Source organism: Sinocyclocheilus anshuiensis, unplaced genomic scaffold (assembly GCF_001515605.1).
Source record: "Sinocyclocheilus anshuiensis isolate Anshui unplaced genomic scaffold, SAMN03320099.WGS_v1.1 scaffold67, whole genome shotgun sequence".
Taxonomy (NCBI): domain Eukaryota; kingdom Metazoa; phylum Chordata; class Actinopteri; order Cypriniformes; family Cyprinidae; genus Sinocyclocheilus; species Sinocyclocheilus anshuiensis.
In genome coordinates, this window is record NW_015552546.1 from 607,759 (window position 1) to 628,049 (window position 20,291).

Genomic DNA, 20,291 nt, shown 5'->3' on the forward strand with positions numbered 1-20,291 from the left:
TATATTGTTGTGTAATATGCATAAGAATACAATTACCCTATATATGTGTGTGTGTGTGTGTGTAGACACACACACACACACACACACACACACTTTGATAAACACATATTTTTTTTAAAGTAATCCCTTTGAATAGTGTGCATTTCACATTGAAATTGTTAACTTGTGCATTTAATAATAAAACACACAATAAAACGTTAAAAATATTGGTGTGCACAACAAATCATGCTACGTACTGAATAAGAAAAGTGTGGATGAGATCTAAAACCTCAAAGTCTATATGTTCATATTCTGTCATGAAAGTATATTTGTTTGTCTTAAAAGGCTGAGTGATAGACAAGAGAACAGACCAATCAAAACAATCCCCCATGTCTCAAGCTGGGTCACAGGCGCTGACCTCGTTGAGAAATGCATTTGCCAGCAAACACAGAAAAGATAATTCAAGTCCAAGGGGTAATACAAATACAAATTATATAAATTATTGTACGCAATAGCAAAAATTACCCAAGCATAGTACATGAAAATACGTAAGCTTTACGTTTTTTCCTCTAGTAGCCTACATTGTGTATTGTCATTCATCTAGCTAATTCAATGCAACTTGGTAAAACGGCATAATATGAAACTGTTGAAGACGAAATTGAAGATATGAATTTTGAAATCTGTACTACAATCGAAAACCACATTTATGTAAAGCGCATACAAGGAAATACCGTAGGAACCAGACAAATAAATTCCATCCGTTTGACGAAAACTTCCTAATGGAAATTGTTTCACACGCAACCGGGATTATATATATTATATAATCAAAAATGTATGATAAAATTCTACATACTAACTTAATACTCACAAAGGAAACGCTAACAACAAGGAAAATATAGTGTAGGCTATGGAATACGCAATTGCAAGTAATTCACTCTGAATTATTTTAAAGTTTTCATTTTGCTTTTCATGCATTTATGAACAGCTAATAATCAAAAACACTGCAAACGCAACTAAATGTATGTTCTTCTTGATCATTTCTGTACAATCGAAAATAAAAAATTAAGCTATTGTTTTAGTTTGGAGATAATAAATAAACCTTCCTCTTTTTATGTGTTTTTCCTATATATTTAAAAAATCCAGCACGCCAGTTTATTATGCAGAAAAAGATAGGAAAAACATAATACATAATAATCTCATTTTACAAAGAAAAAGAAAGCAAATCAGCAATGTATAATATATTGAATATAAACATTTGTAATTAATCCACCTAATGGAATTTGCAATAGAGCGATATTAACTAAAAACGGATTAAATAGTGTGTCGTGAGAGGAAAATAGACTAGAATGTGTCAACATCGTCCCTATTCTATAAAAATGCATGTCCGCTTTAAAAACAGAGCCTACATGTATTCTTATAAAAGTGTATAGTATTACCCATTCTTTATTTTGATTAACTTTGTAATACATTTCTTTAATTTCCATGAAGTGTTTAATTTACTTGCCTCTCTCTTTCTTTTGCAGACGCATAAGCCACGTAACTGTAGGCTATATCTGAAGACAGCGATTGTTCTTTGTTCTGTTGTTGCTTTCCTTGTCCGTAAAAATCGGCTAGATGGCGCCATTGCTCCATGCTGTACCACATAAATTCAACAACTTGACCCCAGTGACGTCAAGACGGTCTGGCGCATCAAGGCCACTTACAAAACCCTATTGGTCTGAAAATCACATGACAAAGCGCCTTGAATCCATAATTATGTTGCTGATATTTTTCGCCCCCCCAAAAGATGTCAGCGTCCTACTGTCCTTATCCACTTCGGCATAAAGGAGATTGTTTTGAATCAAAAGAAAAACAAGTCAAGTAGCAAAATGTCATGCTCGAACAACGTGGCAGCCAACACATTCCTGATGGACTCGCTGGTGGGAGGAACGTCTCCTTACAGAGGTGAGAGCTATTCCACTAACTCCGGAATGTATATGCAAACGTCTGCAGAATATGGTTGCTCCATGATGGGTAGTTTTGGCATTGTTGGTACCCCTCTCTCCAAGCGGGATGATCTGCAACCGACTGGGATGCATCTCAGCAGTTACCAGCACTCACATTACCTGTCGCAGCGGGACACTTGGATCGCAGGCTCTAAAACTTACAGAGGCTCAAAACCTGTTGCCCAGCCTTTGCACCCATGCTCGTTTCCAGCCAGTAATGTGAAAGAGGAAGCAATTTCTTGTCTTTACCAGCCTGATATCGACAGCGCTAAGGAGTCCGCCGAGAAATCCACCTACATCCGTCTGGGAGACAATAACAGCCACCCGAATCAAAGCGCCGTCTCCACCCCCGATTATTTCCGACGGAGCCAGGTGTACGCCAGTGAAAGGGGCCACCATGGAGATGAGTTCGGCTCGGACTTTAACCCAATAGCCAGAATATCCACGCCTGTTGAAGCACTAGCTGCAGATTCCTATGTCAAAAGCAGCAAAGCAAGGCAGGACCCAGAAGACAAGGGAGGGAATACGCAGGAAGACGACATGGATCAGAGACAGACTAGAAAAGAGGAGAGTGTCTCAAAAACAGACAGTTGTACTGATGATTCCGAGAGCGAATTGAAAGGTGATAACTAATTCCTTCTCTCTCTCTCCCTCGACTACTACACACACACACAATAACAGCGCGCTCCCTTCTATGCAGGCAACAACATGTGAAATGACAACCAAGTTGCACGTCAAAATAGAAGACCTTTTAGCTTGCTGCACCGACGATTGTTCGGGCCCTGTGTGCATCATAATTATGTCTTACAGGCCCACATGGGTTGTTCGTCTGTTTTTACAGAACAGCAGTCAGTTAAACAATATCAGGACTACTTAAAATTGAAACGGCGTTTAACACCGTTGCCAAAATAAAAATAGGTCTTGGCACTGATATAAACAGGATCACTTTAGGATTAACACCCTGTGTTAAAGTGCGCTTTTACACATCCACGCAAGCATAACAAAACAAAACAGTACACGCTAATCCGTTAAATTCTATTAAATTAGATTTTTTTTATTGCACTCCAGTTGGTTGTTTACAGGCACATTCAGTTATACCCGCAATAGTGTAGGGAAATAAAAATGACGTCTTCACCGCATCCCCCGCACAAATGCATGTAAATGTATGTAATTCAAAGTATTTTGTTTTGTTTATTTTTTTCATACAGGTTTAAATTAAGAATTAGAAATTCCATTAGTTTGCATAATTACTTGATGGTATTAGTAAATATTTGTATAGAATTTTGTAGACATTGAACGAAAAAAAAACAGTTGGCGTTTAAATAAATAAAGTTTATTTAAAATATTTAAAACATTTAATTAACAAGGCATTTTTGCGCTTATATTGTAATATTGTTTTTGTAATCTGTCGTTATAAAATGTAAACCATTCCATTCAAATCTCATAAAGGAAATTTGAAATCAGTGTGTGGTCCTAAAACAATTAAATAAATACCTGTGGTTTACTAAATGTGTAACTGATATAACTGAGGGATACGACAAACAATTCTGACGTCTTTATTTAGCTTACTAAGCCCTATTATTCTCACACAAGTAGTTACATTCTGTCTTTTAAAATGTATAATTCTTATTTCATTTTCTTGTTTAATTCCCGTTTTTAACATGTTAGGTAGGCTAAGTATGAAATTTTATGAAATCTGCAGTATTAACACATAAGTTGTTTCATCTGAAACAGTTGCGTCTTTTGTTTTGAAGTCTTGGCTGATTTTTTGTTAATTTAACATGACAAAGTAGCCAAACATGAAAATAAATGTTTTATATGACTTTATGTAATTTGCATATTAATCATTATTTAGTTTAAGAAAATCTACCGTTTTGGTAGATGACGTTTCAATTAAAAGCAATTCCAGGCCGATGACCAATAGAGACTAAAATCAAACAATTAAAATTGTGAAACTGGACGGAAATTTATTTTTTTTTAAGTACAACAATGTACAGATAATAATTGAACATTCGTAAAAGAAAATATCAGATGTTAAATGAGCAAAATGGGGGAATCGGCATCACTGCATAGCTTTGATATTGCTAAGAATAAGGCCATTTTTAAATTAAACCGTTAGATCATAAACTGTAGACTCTTAAGTGCAATAAATTCGACATAATGTTTATTCTGATGACCAAAAAAAAGTATATGAATATTTTGTGGGGAAGAAACTAAATTTAGTCAAGCGAGCATTTGTAGCGTCACAGTCAGTTCTATCTTGCAATCATACTCCGGTATAACAGTTTTTTCTCTCTCTTGTTTACTTCTGTAGATGAGGCTAAATTGGAAAAAAACACGGGGAACTGGCTAAAAGCGAAAAGTGGACGAAAGAAGAGATGTCCTTACACAAAGCATCAGACACTTGAGCTAGAGAAGGAGTTCTTGTTCAACATGTACTTGACTCGAGAGCGCCGTCTGGAGATCAGCAAGAGTATCAACCTCACAGACAGACAGGTCAAGATCTGGTTCCAAAACAGAAGGATGAAGCTAAAGAAGCTCAACAGAGAAAGTCGCGTCCGAGAGCTAACCGGCTATAGTTTCAACTGAGCGCTTAAGACAGACAAAGGAAGAAATAAGAAATTACATGCTTTCTCGCGTTTCCCACGTTCAGCCCCTCTCTATTATTTAATCTCTATTTTTTCAGATTTTTCCTTTTGCATTCACAGACACACGCACACATACAAATACAGAACAGCAAAGCACTGGCCCATGACTTTTAATGCAAAGGGACTGAAAGATCCTGCAAACAATATCCAGTTTACATCCGAACCTAATTTATCATTGTTGAACAGATCAGAATAGTAATTGTAATTATGCCAGTAGAGTAGGAAAAGGATGCTTGGTGCAAATATTCGTGGCAGATTTGTAATTTTAAAAAACTTAACTCAGAATATATGAACGAGATGTCCATTCGATGTCTTAGATTAGTTTGTTTGCTGTCAGTGCGCTTGTCCTACAATGCGCGCTCTGTATTTTGCATGCTTTGTTCTTTGACGTGTATTTGTCAATTTGATGTTTAACTCGAGAGGCTGATAAATAAAACAGGGGGTGGGAAAATATAATGTCCTGGTATGTCCTTCCCCTTGCATATTTTCTCCTGTTTTGGGTGAAGAGAGGCAGAAGGAGAAAGTGCATAGCACTTTCAGTATGAGTGGGAGACCCATAACGTTGATTTAAATATTATCCAGGTGACCACAGTAAGTCAAGGTCATAAAATTGTAATGTCTTGACGGTCCTGGAAAGCGCTGGGGGTGGATTTTATGATCTGCAAATATAATGTGCTGCTGCAGTAAAGATGCATTAAAAGGTGAGTGGAGGAGGGCTAATTCACATACTCGGAACTGCAATGTGCTGGCCTCACTGACGCGCTCTGCGGTCTGCCTGGCTGTTTTGGAACCAGGAACCTTTCTTTATGGAGTAATGGAACGCTATGATACGATGGACTGAACACGGAAGAATGAAAGACCTACAGCGGCAGTGAATGAATAAGTGGATCCTATGAGCTACGTTAATCAGACCGTGTGCAGAACGTTCAAGGTAGGATAACGTTTTCCTTATTTTTGATCGATTGAGCTCGAGGGAGGCTATTCTGGATACCCTCAAGCGCTGACATGGATAACAGCTTTGATTTGAACGAATTTCTTGAGATGTGGACTTTGCTCTCAGTGCTTCTGACAGTTGTCGATAAGAGAGTGTTTTTGTCGTAATTGCGCCCCATCTTCCAAGTTAAAGTTGTGGAGATCTACTTACACTGACATGTTATAAATAAACATCAGCTATTTGCAGTCCCACTGTAGGACAGTTATTCTCTTTTTACTACAATTTAATTTTTAATTTGATCACTTTCCTGGTCTGCAAAAAGCCACAGAAAACACGTTTGACTGTCGTTCTTGTTGAAGGTCTGTACTCATTTGCATGCTACTAATTTGGCAGTGTGTCTCTCTGAATCGTAGACATTTTTGTGTTGGAAATAGCAATGCTGGTTGATAGAAGTGTCAATTGGTGTTCAATTTGGTGCAATTTCCGAAACTAGGCTACCCAAAGCTATGGCCTTTCAGGCATAGCAGAACTATCTATCTATTATAATAGAACTATCACACACGATGTTTGATTAAATTACCGCTCGAGGCTCTGAGGAATGGAGTAAAATCCTTACTTATCTGTGCAGAGTTTGCTGTTTGTCTCCTCCTGTGGATAACGCCGTTACGCGCGGCTGGTGCGTGGTTTAGGTAGTTTCATGTTGTTGGGATTGGCTTCCTGGCTCGACAACAAGAAACTGCCTTGATTACGTCAGTTCGTCTTCATCAAGGGCGACAATTGCCGTTAAATTACACCCTGTGCAATGAAGTTTCCGCAAATGGCATTGTAAATGAACTGACCGATTATAGCCACAGCGGGCTCTTTTTCTCCTTTGCTCGCCTTTATGTGTCGGGCTGTAAAAGAGAATTTAGACTCTCAGAGGGAGAAAGGACTGTTAACATCATGGGGCAAACTTAGCCCGTTCCTTATTATGGCTCATTCTTTTATTCCAGTGTTTTAGCCACTTTTTTAAAAATTAGAAATGATAGTGACTGAGGTGGTAGCAAGAAATTGCAGTTTCTAAAAAAAAACAAGAAAAATGATGGACTGACGGACAGTTATGAAAACAGAATATATATATCTATATATATATCTATATCAATTGAAAATTAATCAGCTATTAATTTATTCTTTCCACATCAGTCAGTTCCATATGCGATTGCGTGTGTATGAGACGAAACACCTTTACAAGTTTGATTAATCTTGTCTGGCTTTGATGTTGTAGGCTACTCTTAGAACCCTGTCCTAACAAATACAAAATTAAACTCTTCATATTTTATTTTGAAGTGCTACGCTACTTTTTCATGTGGGCCAACCACACACTTTTTAACCTGTAAACGGCCAGGCTCAAATAGTAAAACTGCATTTGTAAAAGGCCGTTTAAACACTACTTATATTTGCATAACAGCAACATGAACAGTAGCAGTGGTTAGTAGTAACAGCACATGCAAAACCACATTAAAAAGCTTTGCCACAACAGACTTACTGTGGCTAGTATCCATGGCAGACAATGTTTGACCTGTAGCTTCTGTACACTATAAACAGTGAACCTGTGTGGCTTCCTCGGGGAGATCAGACCTTAAAAAATTCGTTAGTGTAACCTAATGTATATCTATTCTATATACTATTTTGCATATCAACATAATAATGTCGATTTAGCTTTAGATGATTTTATATACACACTTTTTTCTGCAATTTCTACTCAGCATGTTAAACTATTCTAAGTTCTACAATCCTTTCTACACTTACATTTATTAATTAGCAATACCTTTTAGTGTATACTTATACAGAAAAGCAGAGATAAGGAACAATATGTTTATTCTATAGTTATAGTGCCTTTGTTTATTTTGTTTAATTTGTTTGTTGATTAGTTAGGTGCATTGCGGAACGTGTCTTCAGATTTTTTTAAGTTAAATATTTCTAAATATATATATATTTATTTATTATAAATCAGTCTAGATGTGTGGGTTTGGGGTTACCCCACATTAATAAGCGGGAATTTGTGCTATGACGTTATATTATACACTGTACAGTAGTAAAGAGACAACAGTACATTCTAAAGCCATATCAGCTGTATAATATGTGGAAATAATAAGCTAATTTAGTTAAGGTAATGTTATTGGTAAAGTTGTTTGTTGTAAAGGGCCTCATCAGCGACTTCGTCTTTTTTTTCATGGGAGAGTAGTCTTTGGATTTCACCATATATGCTTGTTTTCTTAACCCCTCCCCTCCCTTCAGCTGTTTTGCGACGGGAGGAGACAGTCTGGAATCCAAAGTCATTTTCATTCAGTTGAGTGAATGGGGTTCTCCTCTGGAATGCGTCACCAACAAAGAGTTTACAGCACGCGTAATAGCCCCACAGGACACTGCCGCCTAGCATGCGGATATAGCGGCAATATCCTCAAATAGCCTAAGGATTGGTGGACATCAAAACACCTTCTTCTGCTTAGTATATATATAAAATAAATTGAAATGATTGCTTGCGTTCGGAAGTATAGAGTACTATTTCCAAACGTGTGGCGCATTAGGCATATCTGTAGTAGCATTAGCAATGGCCTATTTGGTGCAGACCTTTATATGTAAGCATTTGAAAAGATGTTTACTATCAGACACTGGACGAGAATTTAACACAGATTATCATTGCTGGTTAGTTTTCAGTGGCTTTGAATGAGGATAATTAGACTTTAGATTTGGCAAGATTTTTTTTTACGTTGTGCTTTAATATCAGCTCTTTTGCTTCACTATTTTACTTTGTATTTTTAGTGAACAAACCTGAAGTCAATTTTAGCACACGTGGTTATTTTATTTATTAGCACTTTTCAGATTAATCACGTTTTGTTATGTAGCTATATAATCTCTCCATTTAAACTGAATTTAGTTTACGCATTTGTATGGAACTAAGTTTGATTGCAGCTAGACCTAAATGAAAAGGGTTTCTTATCTAAAGCAAGTTACTTTGCTATAGAGGTTTTTTACTCGGTTATCTGTTCAGTGCTGCTTTTCAACACCATGTATGAATTGAATGTAATAGTATTATTGTTTTTTGTTTATCTTAGCTGGTGTCTTTACTTTGATTTGACAAGTAGGCTAACTGATTAGGCTATACACTCTAAAAAATGCTGGGTTGATTCAACCCAACGTTGGGTCAAATATGGACTAACCCAGCTGTTGGGTTACATTTTTGAATTAAAGTTTTAACCCAAAAGTTGGGTTAGTCCATATTTGACCCAAAGTTGGGTTGAAACAACCCAGCATTTTTTAGAGTGTATTAATTCAGCTTACTTGTGTGAAAGGTTGAACCTTTGCGCTGTTGCTGTATTTCTGTTTATGTCGCCCAAGGCCACAAGCAATAATATGATGCTGTAATATGAGACTGTCTACCAGTTGTTATAACAATATAATTGAACTCTGAACATTTTTTGTTCTCTCCGTAAAGAAATAGGCTACAAAGACATCTAAGCACAAAATACTAAAAAACACAACATATTTATATCGTTACTTTTAATGAAAGATATGACATCAACATTACAAATTTGCTAAAAACAGAAATGTTTGTTTTAATTTACTATATATTCAGCAGAATGCATTAAAGGAAACGGTATAGAGCAGCAGTGGCGAACTCCGGTCCTGAAGAGCCGCAGCCCTGCAGAGTACAGCTCCAACCCTAATTAAAACTCACCTGCCTGTAGCTTTCTAGTAACCCTTCAGACCTTGATTAGCTTGTTCAGGTGTGTTTGATTAGGGTTGAAGCAAAACTCTGCAGGGCTGCGGCTCTTCAGGACCGACGTTCGCCACCCCTGGTATAGAGCATTATTATGTTCATGTTGACCATGGCACACTGAAAGCTATTTTTCTTAAAGTACAGTAAAATATAAAACGTAGTACTAGTACAGGATCTTATATTTTTAACACATAACATAATGAAATTGTGGAATGATTTTGGAGTCCAATATTCTGGATTGATACACGTACGACATCTGTCTTTTAACACCGTATTGTCTTTTTAGGCGCAGTGGCGCTAGTAAAATGGGTCTAGGTATACTGCAAGATGTAAGCATTCCTCATTATACTTCAAAGCAAAAATAAATAAATAAATAAAAATACTATTGCTTGAAATAAAAAAAAATAATAATAAAATATTGAAGAAAATATTCATTTTAACCTGCTCCTTGTGTTTTTTTTTTTTTGCTATAAACATCAGTATTAAAGCAAATACTGAAGTCGATCAAAGAGTAGCCTAACTTTATATAACAGACGCTGGAGATTAATGTTGATGTATTCCCGTAAATCAAAGTGCATTAGCAATGATACTGCCATGCTGTTGTTGTCTCAGAATGGAAAGTACTCTGATGTTTCTTAATGACAACTTAAAACCCATTTGAAGGATTCAATTATGCTAATACAAGAAAAAAGGTATGTGTAGCTACAATATAAAACTCCATTGTTTATTATAGTTACACGAGACTACGAAATGCATTAGTGGGATCATAGGCGAATAAGCAGCTTCTTGTACCGTATATATACAAGAAATTTGCTGTATTTTAGCCACACATGAAAGTGCTGTGTTTTAGATATGATACGTACATGTAAATCTCTGTATCTTATTAAAAAAAAAAGTATGTTATAGGCTAATGTGTATAAACCGTGTGATGTTCTAAAAGCTAAATTTTGGGATGGACAGATCAGTGAGCTCACTAGTGCACTCGTAAATGTGCAGTGTGCACCGCAGTCTCATTTTTATCCTGAGTCACCCTGCACAGCTTAACTGCCAAGACTGCAGCGAATACTATATTCCACAGATTTGTACAGTTTAAGCACAAGCTCGTTATCCTATAAATGAATGCGACCACATAGCGAATTATAAATTATATCTCCCCTGTTCGAGGGACAGAGCGTAACAAAATTGGTATTCTATCTATAAAATTTATATCAGGTGTGAAAAATATCCTTGTTAGTCACCGAATTAATTTTAATCTCTTTATAGTTAATTTTATAGCACACAAAACTGAAATTTTAAATGAGGCTGGACAAAGATTACAATTTTAGTTAGAAGTTTCAAAGACACTCATCAAACAATTAAACACAGTTTTTTTATTTTCATAAAAAATCGTTCATTTCAAAACAACATTATATCATCAAACAAATTGCATTTGTACATGCATCATGTTAGCATCATGTTAACGTTAACAACATTAGAACACAATAATAAGAAAAAAAATTAAAATTAATAAATAAACGTAAGTGAAAAACAGTGACGATGGAAACAACTTTAGCATCAAGGTACCACGCCCTCGGAAAAACATAGATAAATGCTCTTTAGCTGCACTTAGCCTATGTTTTTGTATGTGTTACAGTTATTTACAAATGTTGCTGGAGGAATGTGTAACATTAAACACTTTATACATGTTTGTTCTGTATATGTCACAGTTATTCTAACAATTTGATTAGATGCATTGATCCCCTGAATATGCCACAGCCTCCCACCAAAGCTTTCAATTATTTATACTGTGAGGAGATTTTGTTTTCACTTTTGTTCAGAGAATCTAAATGATATTGATTCCGTGGTATATTACAAGGAGAAATCAAATCCACGCCACAATCAAAAAGCTGCCACGCCTTCCTTTAAAACGCATGAGTTAATGAAACGGCATAAAAGTACAAATATAGTGTCCTTTGCTTCCTTTTGCTTTTAGTTGTTTTGCTGAATCAAAAACTTTAATTAGCTCTGTAACAAGCTGTTTTACAACTGAAAAGAGAGGCATAATGGCACTAATTACTTTGAGTCGAGTCTCTGTAAACTATTGAACTAATATAACATTGTAACCGTTTTAATAACTTTTTTGCCGCACAAAAGTAATATTAAGAGTCCGAATTGCCCACGTATTGTTATTTGGTGTGTATATTTTGATAATGTCTGGTGTTCCCACAGAAAACAGGACGGAAAAAAAAGCCTGACCTCATGTGGCCGGCTTCATACTGGGCCTAACACTGACAATGACTGCAGACCAAAATCAACATATTTCCAAGTGTCGCAATACGCTTAGAATAAAAATTTAATCTAAAATACAGTGAGTCACATATTAACTGAAAAAATGTTCAAGCGGTGTCATTTTTATACAACGGCATGGCGTTAAATTAGCCTATTTAATAGATCTGTAGGATAATTTTTTTCTGTTTATGTGTGAGCCAGTATTAATAATTCAAAATTAAGAAACCAAACGAAACTAAACATTTACACTCACAAATATTTCACATAGTTTTATGTTTAGTTTTAGTATATAATTTTATTTTCAGTTAACAAGACTATTTGTCTCGTATTACAACAACTGGAATTAAGTTCGATAGAATCGCAAAAATGGCTAATTACATTAAAAAAAAGAAAAGAAAATGAAAAGGAACGGGAAGTACAAAGAATTTACAAAACTTGTGTAGATTGTGTTATGCAGATGCCTTTTCAAAAATATCGCAGTAAAATTGATCAAGCTAACAACGCCTTTTCCTAGCTTTATCTCACAATTTAAAGAGCTATGTGAACAGTCACTCGTCTGTTTTTTAGTATATTCGACAAAGGTTTGATGAGACGTCTTTCACAAGCGTGTTGGTTTTATGTTATATCAGGAACTCAACTGCAGTTTTATTAACGACACGTTTATGAACAATCAAATGGTCCTCGTAAAAATTTATTGAAGGACATAAAAGCATGCACGACCACTTGACGAATATAGCCGCAGTTGTGGTGCGTTTTCAGGCGTCTTACTATTCCCACCGCCCCGATTTGTTTAAAACTCCATTTTATGAGGGTTATCCCAATTGTATTTATTTGAAACTCGTGGAAAACAGGTCTTTAGTGCGTAAAAGCAACCCTCTAGACAACACAAGAGCCGTATATTTGTCAAAATTATTCCATTGCGTCCTTTCCAATTATATAGAATTAATAGTGAAACTGAGAAAGAAATATACTACATTTTCTTTTTTCTAATTGTTTTAATAAATAACATTGTGCCGTGAGGGATGCGCACAAGGCTAGCCACAGCACAGTAGCATTCTCTCGACAGAGATTGATTACACCAACAAATAGTGCCCTTTTTAAGACCGTTAACACACACACTCTGCTGCTTCGTAAGGCTACAAATAACTATTTACCTTAATCAGTTGCATCACAGTATACTAGAAACACACCATCTTCATATATTTAGGCTCGATGCAAAAAAAAAAGACAACATTAGTATTAAGCTACCTACTGCAAGCTCGAAGTGCATTGCTGTTCCAGGAGAACGCGCGCATTGATCTACTGTGCAGTTTTTCAGGGGGTAAATGCAATCACGTGTTCCATAGGCGTCCAATCCCAGCTGGGGAAGCTTTCTGAAATAATTACCTGTCTTGATTGTTCTACGGTCAGATAAAAAAGTACACATACACTCCATATAATAATCGGATGCATGTAAAATAGAAGGGAAACATCGCCATGTCGGCTACGGGTCCCATAAGTAATTATTATGTGGATTCCTTGATCAACCATGAGAGCGAGGATGTTCTGGCGAGTCGTTTCACAGCCACTGGTCCGATATCCTCCAGCTCACGCCCGACGCCCCTGGTACCGGAATGCGCGGATTACCCGTCTTGCAGCTTTGCCCCGAAACCACCAGTCTTTACTACCTCGTGGGCCCCTGTTCACTCCCAGTCGTCAGTGGTTTACCATCCATACACTCACCAACCTCACCTAGGCACAGACTCAAGGTACGTTCGCTCTTGGCTGGAGCCTATCCCCGGTACCGTGTCTTTTCCAGGATACGCAGGGAATAGCAGGCACTACGGGCTGAAGCCCGACACCTTCCAGGATCCCCGTGCTGGAGACTGTTTGGGCTCGAACGGACGCACTTACACGGATTATCTCTACTGCTCCGCCGTCGACATTCGAGAAAAGCAGCAGAACACACCATCGCCTGAGACTGAGAGTTTGTCTTCCGGGAAGCACAAAGACGACAAGCCTGAATTAGACCCAAGTAAGTTAGAGCTATTCTTGTTTACAACCGAGAATGGGATGCTTCCCAGTTTATTGCGTTCGCTTGGTGGTTGGTTGTTGTCCGTCGTAAAACCAAGTTCTATACCCTTTCATCCTCTGTGCTGTTCTCGGCCGACTCAAGTCTGCTTTGGGGCTATCCATTGATGACAAACGCCATAGGATTGGGTTGTAAAACGGGTGTGAGCTATAAAAATGGTCTCCTAAAAAGCCAAGTCTGGCAAAGAAGGTTGCATGTGATGTTTACAAATAGCCGTACCATTATCATTAATTTTTTGTACGATATACTTATATTACTGTGCTTTATTTAATGTGCAAATTTATAAATTTAGTCTGCCTTTGGCTCAGTAGCAATACATGCGGTTGTAAAGCGAGGATGCCTATTAACATTTCAAATTATGTATTTACATAGATAAATTTAGGTTTCAAGTGTGATCTATTTTATTATAACCTATAAATACTAAATTGCTTTTGAATTATAGGCTACTTGTCGTGGACTGTATTATAACATAACTACTGAAGTGTCAAATTAAAAATATAAAAACCGGGAGCTGTTGTTTTGAACTGTTCAATTAAATATTTTTTTTACATATTAATGAAACATAGCATTTACATTAAAAACAGCACGTGGAATGTTCACAGTGCATTCACTGCATAGCAGAACTTTGAGCGTAGACTTGTGAAGGCTTGAGTCACAAGCCTTTGCTTTTTTATGGGCCTATAAAGCAAATAGGTACATTCACCAGTTTACAGCGCCATTTCTCTCTAAGAGTTTGCAAAGCTATTTGAAATAGACAGAGATAGGGGGACCTCCTATGACATTACCTGGTATTTACACGTATTAAGCCTGCACATTTAATTGAAGACTAATCAAAAATGAGAAGTGTTGTTAGGTGCTACAATTGAAAAAAATATACAGCTTTATACACATGGCTGTCCGGCTGTCATAAGCAAGAAAGAAAAAACTTGGATCTATAATCCAGTAAAATGCGACATTCGTCTATTTTGGATAGCGTGTTTGTTTACAGCAGCACCTAATCACACTTTTTATACATTGTTTTTCAGATAATCCTGTGGCAAACTGGATCCATGCGCGCTCAACTCGAAAGAAGCGTTGTCCATACACCAAGTATCAAACACTCGAACTCGAAAAGGAATTTTTATTCAATATGTACCTCACAAGAGACCGGCGATATGAGGTAGCAAGGGTGCTGAATCTGACGGAGCGACAAGTCAAAATCTGGTTCCAGAACCGACGGATGAAGATGAAGAAAATGAACAAAGAAAAAAACGACAGTAAAGAACAATAGACCAAAAGTCACTCATCAGAAAAAGACTGACATAACATTTGCACCTCCGGCCCATAACAGGAACAGAGAAAACGAAAAGGCTATCCTATATGGATGTCCTTCAAAACGTTATGATATAAGTATGATTTAATGTAAGTGTAATTTTACCATCCTGACGTAAGTCATATTAATACTATACGTAGTTTGGATTTACATAACATTTCTTTACTCACAAATACAAAAGTGGACTCTGCAGAGAGGCTGCCCCGAAGTTTCAGCGAGAACATACTTGAAATACTTTTTTTTCAAATTCCTAATTTATGCTCTCTACGTGGTTGTTTCTTTTCTATATGCTTCCATTATATGTAGGAGGTTTGAAAGCCGAATATTTTATAAAGAATAACAATTCTGTAGTTAAAAACATATACGTGTTTGCGTCGATGTGCTTAGTTTGTTTCTGATGTACCTGTTTGTGTATTTTACATTCTTTAAACTGTAAATGAGTTTCATCATAGATTGTAGATATATCCAAATATATACAACCATGTTAATATGACTTTTGTGTCTCATTCCATTTATTTGACCGCACAAGGCATGCAGTTTTCAAGAACGAGTTAAATGTGTGCTATCCAGTTATAGCATAGTGTTTGGCCTACACATACAATGTTCTCATGTGGAAAGTATCGAGGTTGAAGTAAGTGTACGATGGCAAGGCCATTGTAAAGAGGTTGTTAGTGTGACCGTCGAAATATCGAATTTGCACATCCCACAAAGATCAAATACCGAAACGCCTGTGGTAGGCCTCATTCACTCCCATGCCTTATTTATTGACTTCTTTTGGTATTTAATTGCAAGCCAGTTTCCAAGCACTGAAACCCTTTTTCCTCATTTTAAATTCGATTTTATTTTATTTTGACATTTAAATACAACACATAAATAGATAATTATTACTGTTGTTTGTCATTGTAGTTTAATTAATATGACAACTTTTCAAATGAAAAAAAGTAGCCAGTAAACCGCTGTTTAAATCTGTGGAACCGATATGTCAGAGCCACAAAATACATAAATGTTTTACAGAAATGTCAACAACCTTGAGCAAATAAATAAATTCAAAATAAATCAAAAACATTAACTACAACAACAATGGCTTGCTTTAATTAGACCGAGGGCTTAGTAAAATGAAAGAGGTTTGAAGGCCATGTAGGATCCGCGTGTTTGAACTTAAATTATTTTAAAGAGGCCTGTGTTTTTTTTTTTTTATGTATGACTAAACTCTTCAAGTCACCACGATAACTGCAACATGCGTAATTGTAAAATCGTCTGATGTTAATATTTTGCACTTATTTATATACGAGTAGCATCTGTGTAATAGATATAATTAAAGTTCATATGTTTAGCACTAGCCTTATGCTGGGTTGAAATTGCCTTTTTGTGGGCCTTAACAATACGAACAGGATGCGGCTATTTCAAAAAGCCCGATCGACCACGTTTCCGCCCCAGAACAAAAATGCTAGTTTTACAACCCTGTTGGAGCTTGGTGTTGTTTGTCTCGGATGCAGACGAACAAAGCCAACCTGGCTAACTGGCTAGACGTCTGGGCTAAATTACTTTATGGTTTAATGGACGTTGGTGGTGGACCCTCTCAAAGAGCTCTGCAAAGCCATTTAGTCCTTTGGGCTAACTAGAGGCAAAAGCAATCCACCAACACCACAAGATCCATTCAGAAGTCACTCCAAGACTTTAAACGGCGCTAAACCGAAAGAGATTAGTTTTCACTTAACACATGCTTGTAAAGCTAATTTACAGTGTCCATAATGGTGCTGCAACCTTTAAATCATGTATTCGGTACTGCTAAAAGTCTTATGTGTTTTCACAGTCCAAAGTTTCATATAAAGGTGCATTCAAATAGGCTTTCTGTCATTGTCCTAATTTATTTGGATAACTGTTTTGCGGTACGAATTTTGTGGCCTTGGCCTCCAGTCAATGATTATTTGTAAAAGTTACCCCCAAGCACACTAGATGGCGCTATTGACTCACAGTTAGCGCATTTTGGGCCGCTAAAGCCTGGGAGTGTGCTACAAGAAGAGTGCTGAAAGAATGGTCTTCTCTGTTATTAATCACAATTTTGGCTTAAAAAAAAAACAAATGTCGACACGCTAAAGTAATAAACTTTACAGTCACACCATCTTTATCATATTCTTGAAACAATTGTTTGCTTTATTATTTTTTTTTATGTAGTTTTTATGTCTCGAATGTTGATGCTATGATGCTTTTCACACTCCTCCGTCTTTCTTTTGTTTTGTCAAAATCCGAAGATGCTTTTAGAAAGCACCGTGTCGGTTTTAATGCTTCAGTAGCCTATATAGCTGACATAATTTATTGAGGGCGCTGGGAACTCGTAACATTTTGTCTCATACGAGATCTTGTTTACAAATGTCGCAGGGTATGCTTTTTATTTATTTACTTATTTTGGATACCGTTTTTATTTTTGAAAGCATGTTAGTCTGTGCCACTGGTTTGACTAGCGTACAACACTCCCATATTTGATGTTTTAAAGATGACATTGATTTTTAATCAGGGCCTTTAAATTTTAGTTTAATTGTCCCTTTTAGACAACAGTGTGAAACATACTTAAATTCGTAAATAAATTATTGTTATAAAAACAAAATCTAATAACAACAATAATAATATCGATTATTAAAATAATTGTATCAATAACTAAAACGCATTCGTTTTTTTAATTGAATAAAATTATTTACCCAATTACTGTTTTATTACTTTTTTTTTCGTTGCAAAAAAATAAATAGGCCTACTCCATGGTAGCTATGTTCCTGTAACTGAGACAATGACCCAGAATCTGCATCTTTATAGACTGTGAGATGTCTATAAATTTCCTGTGTGTGCCTTTCCCGTTTAACAACGAAGTGTAAAAATTGTCAAGTAACGACACAAAACCACATGCTCATATTTTGGGAAGGACTTTAAATGAGCAAAGCTGAAATAAACAACACGCCATTAATGTGTCTAGTAAAATAACGAGGCATCTATTGCGCAATTTTATTGGGTCAGTGCGGCAGATTTACAACTTTTTAGTATGGTTTAGGAGGGCCAAGAGAGGCTTGCGTGTTCAGCTTTTCTCTGTGTGTGTGTTTGTTAGCAGTCTAACACAAATAATCAAAGTAGGCGTCACAATTAATTGTCACAACTTTAATAATAGCAGCAGCGGCGGCGGCAGCAATAATAAATAATATTAAATAATAATAGGCTTAAAATGTTACATATTTTCCATTGGCATTATTATTGTAATTTGTGTTTAGTTAGCCGGTATGTTGTGTCAATCGTTGTAGCCGTTTCTTCGTAATGTTCGTAAACTTGAGTAGCCTAATGTTGACCCTGTGGGTTATGGCCCGATACACTACCTTATGAACCCTTCAGAATGGATGTGTAATGGTCGGAGCGTATACATGGTCTTTAAAAAGAAATGATACCTAGTTCTATCATAAATGAAATACCAGACAAATTGTTTCAACGTGACCGCAGGTCTAAAATGACCAGTACGACCAGTATGAAGGCGCCGCAACTTGCGGTTAATGTTCTAAAGCAGACATTAAAAACTTAAATGATTGCTTCATTAAATACGTGCAGCCGATGCTATTCAATGATAATAAAAATAAAAAAAAACACACACAGACAACTGTGTTTCCCCTTTCAAGGTAGACGCCTGTGGACGCTCTGGAAAGATGAGGAGCCAAAGGGTGGGGTGAATGGGGACAAGGGGTGGGGGGTCTCATTGTAGTGGGGGTGGCTGGTGGGAGGCAAAAAAAAGTACGAGCTTGTGACTGAGCCGTCGGAGCTAGCCAGCTTTAACCTTAACACACATCCACCGTGCACGCCATGATTTGAGGCTGCAAAAGGAAAAGGCTGGCGATAGGAAGAGAGAGAGAGAGACTAAGCGAGTGGAGCTGAAGTGGGAGCTGCCTCAGATTGTCCGAAGGGGCAGCATTTCTCCATCTAGTTCCGGTTGCTCTGTCTGCGTTGCATGCCATTTGGAACTGCAACAATAGGTTGCCAACATCTAGGGAGGGGAAATTATTTTTGTTTTTCAAACAGACTGACTCTTTTTAATGCAAGATAAACATGAGCTCTTATTTTGTTAACCCTCTTTTTTCCAAGTACAAAGGCGGCGAAACATTAGAGCCAACTTACTACGACTGCAGGTTTCCACAGAGCGTTGCCCGAAGCCACACGCTTGTATACGGACATGGAGCAGCTGCGCCGGGTTTTCAACACCCGTCGCATCACGTACAGGACTTTTTCCATCACGGAACCACAGGTATCTCCAACCCCGCCTATCAACAGAACCCTTGTGCATTGGCATGTCACGGAGACGCTACGAAATTTTATGGATATGAAGCTCTTCCGAGGCAATCGCTTTATGGTACCCAGCAAGAGGCCAGCTTAGCGCAATACCCAGACTGTAAATCGTCCAATAGCACTAACCCTGGAGAAGGACAAGGCCACTTAAGTCAGAACTCCTCTCCGAGCCTCATGTTCCCATGGATGCGGCCTCACGGTTAGAGCTCTTACTATTTCACATTCTGTTCATTTACTGTGTCTGTGTGACTGCGTCTGTGTGTCAAGAGCGTTCAGTGTTCATAAACAGAGATCAAAACACAGGTGGGTTATGCTTTTCAGGTTGCGAAACTGTACTTAATAATAGATATTGCAGCATTTTGTATTTGTTTACCTCACTGGACCATCATTGAAAATTTGTAAAAACGAATGTATTGGTTTTGATATTGGCTAGACTGTGTAGACACAGAGCTGGATGGAGGTTATCCGAACTCAGATTATTCTCGCCATAATTTGAAATGACCACATATTTTTCTTATTTTATCAAATTTGTAACGACTAAAAGGAAAGTGAAGTGATTTGTGATTGTAATGTGTAGTGGTAAACAGTAATGGAAAAAAGTTCGTGTCAGTTTGTTTGATTTAAATTGACATTGTTCGACTGTTTCCATTGGTCTGCGTTTCCTTCTTGTTGAGGGAAAAAAACGAAAAGGAAAAATCTAAAACAAAATAAAATTTGTTTTCGGTCTGCCGATCAAATTATATTCTAAAATAAAACTTTTTAACACCTACTAATGTCAAGTGTATTCGAGTCTCACTGAGATGTATTAGCCTACTTTTATTTTAAACAAACTCGTAATGAACCTGAATGAGTAGCCTACATAACTGTGTTCCATCTATTTATTTAGTTTTGAGTGACGGATACTACGAAAACCTGTGTGTGTGTGTGTGTCTGTGTGTCTGTGTGTGTGTCTGTCTGTCTGTCTGTCTGTGTTTTGTGTCTGTGTGTCTGTGTGTCTGTCTGTCTGTCTGTCTGTCTGTCTGT

At 37.1% G+C, this 20,291-nt stretch overlaps 3 protein-coding genes across 4 annotated transcripts in view; all 3 read left to right on the forward strand.

Moving 5' to 3' along the window:
- Positions 1-1,497: 1,497 nt before the first annotated feature.
- LOC107664221 (homeobox protein Hox-C10a-like) lies at positions 1,498-5,234 on the forward strand. Its single transcript, XM_016454732.1, has 2 exons — positions 1,498-2,586; positions 4,279-5,234. The coding sequence occupies exons 1-2, from the start codon at positions 1,848-1,850 to the stop codon at positions 4,551-4,553; spliced, it is 1,014 nt and encodes a 337-aa protein (XP_016310218.1). The 5' UTR covers positions 1,498-1,847; the 3' UTR covers positions 4,554-5,234.
- Positions 5,235-5,255: 21 nt separating this feature from the next.
- Positions 5,256-20,291, forward strand: part of LOC107664222 (homeobox protein Hox-C8a-like) — an 18,634-nt gene continuing 3,598 nt past the window's right edge. The window contains exons 1-2 of one of the 2 annotated variants that reach the window (XM_016454733.1): positions 5,256-5,543; positions 19,068-19,467. In XM_016454733.1, the coding sequence (XP_016310219.1) occupies positions 5,505-5,543; positions 19,068-19,467 (439 nt within the window). In that variant the 5' untranslated portion in view covers positions 5,256-5,504. Of the gene's footprint in view, positions 5,544-18,705; positions 19,468-20,291 lie in introns of those variants that run through there. The other variant, XM_016454734.1, reaches the window with a different exon arrangement.
- On the forward strand, positions 12,139-15,414 carry LOC107664223 (homeobox protein Hox-C9a). Its single transcript, XM_016454735.1, has 2 exons — positions 12,139-13,588; positions 14,671-15,414. The coding sequence occupies exons 1-2, from the start codon at positions 13,051-13,053 to the stop codon at positions 14,913-14,915; spliced, it is 783 nt and encodes a 260-aa protein (XP_016310221.1). The 5' UTR covers positions 12,139-13,050; the 3' UTR covers positions 14,916-15,414.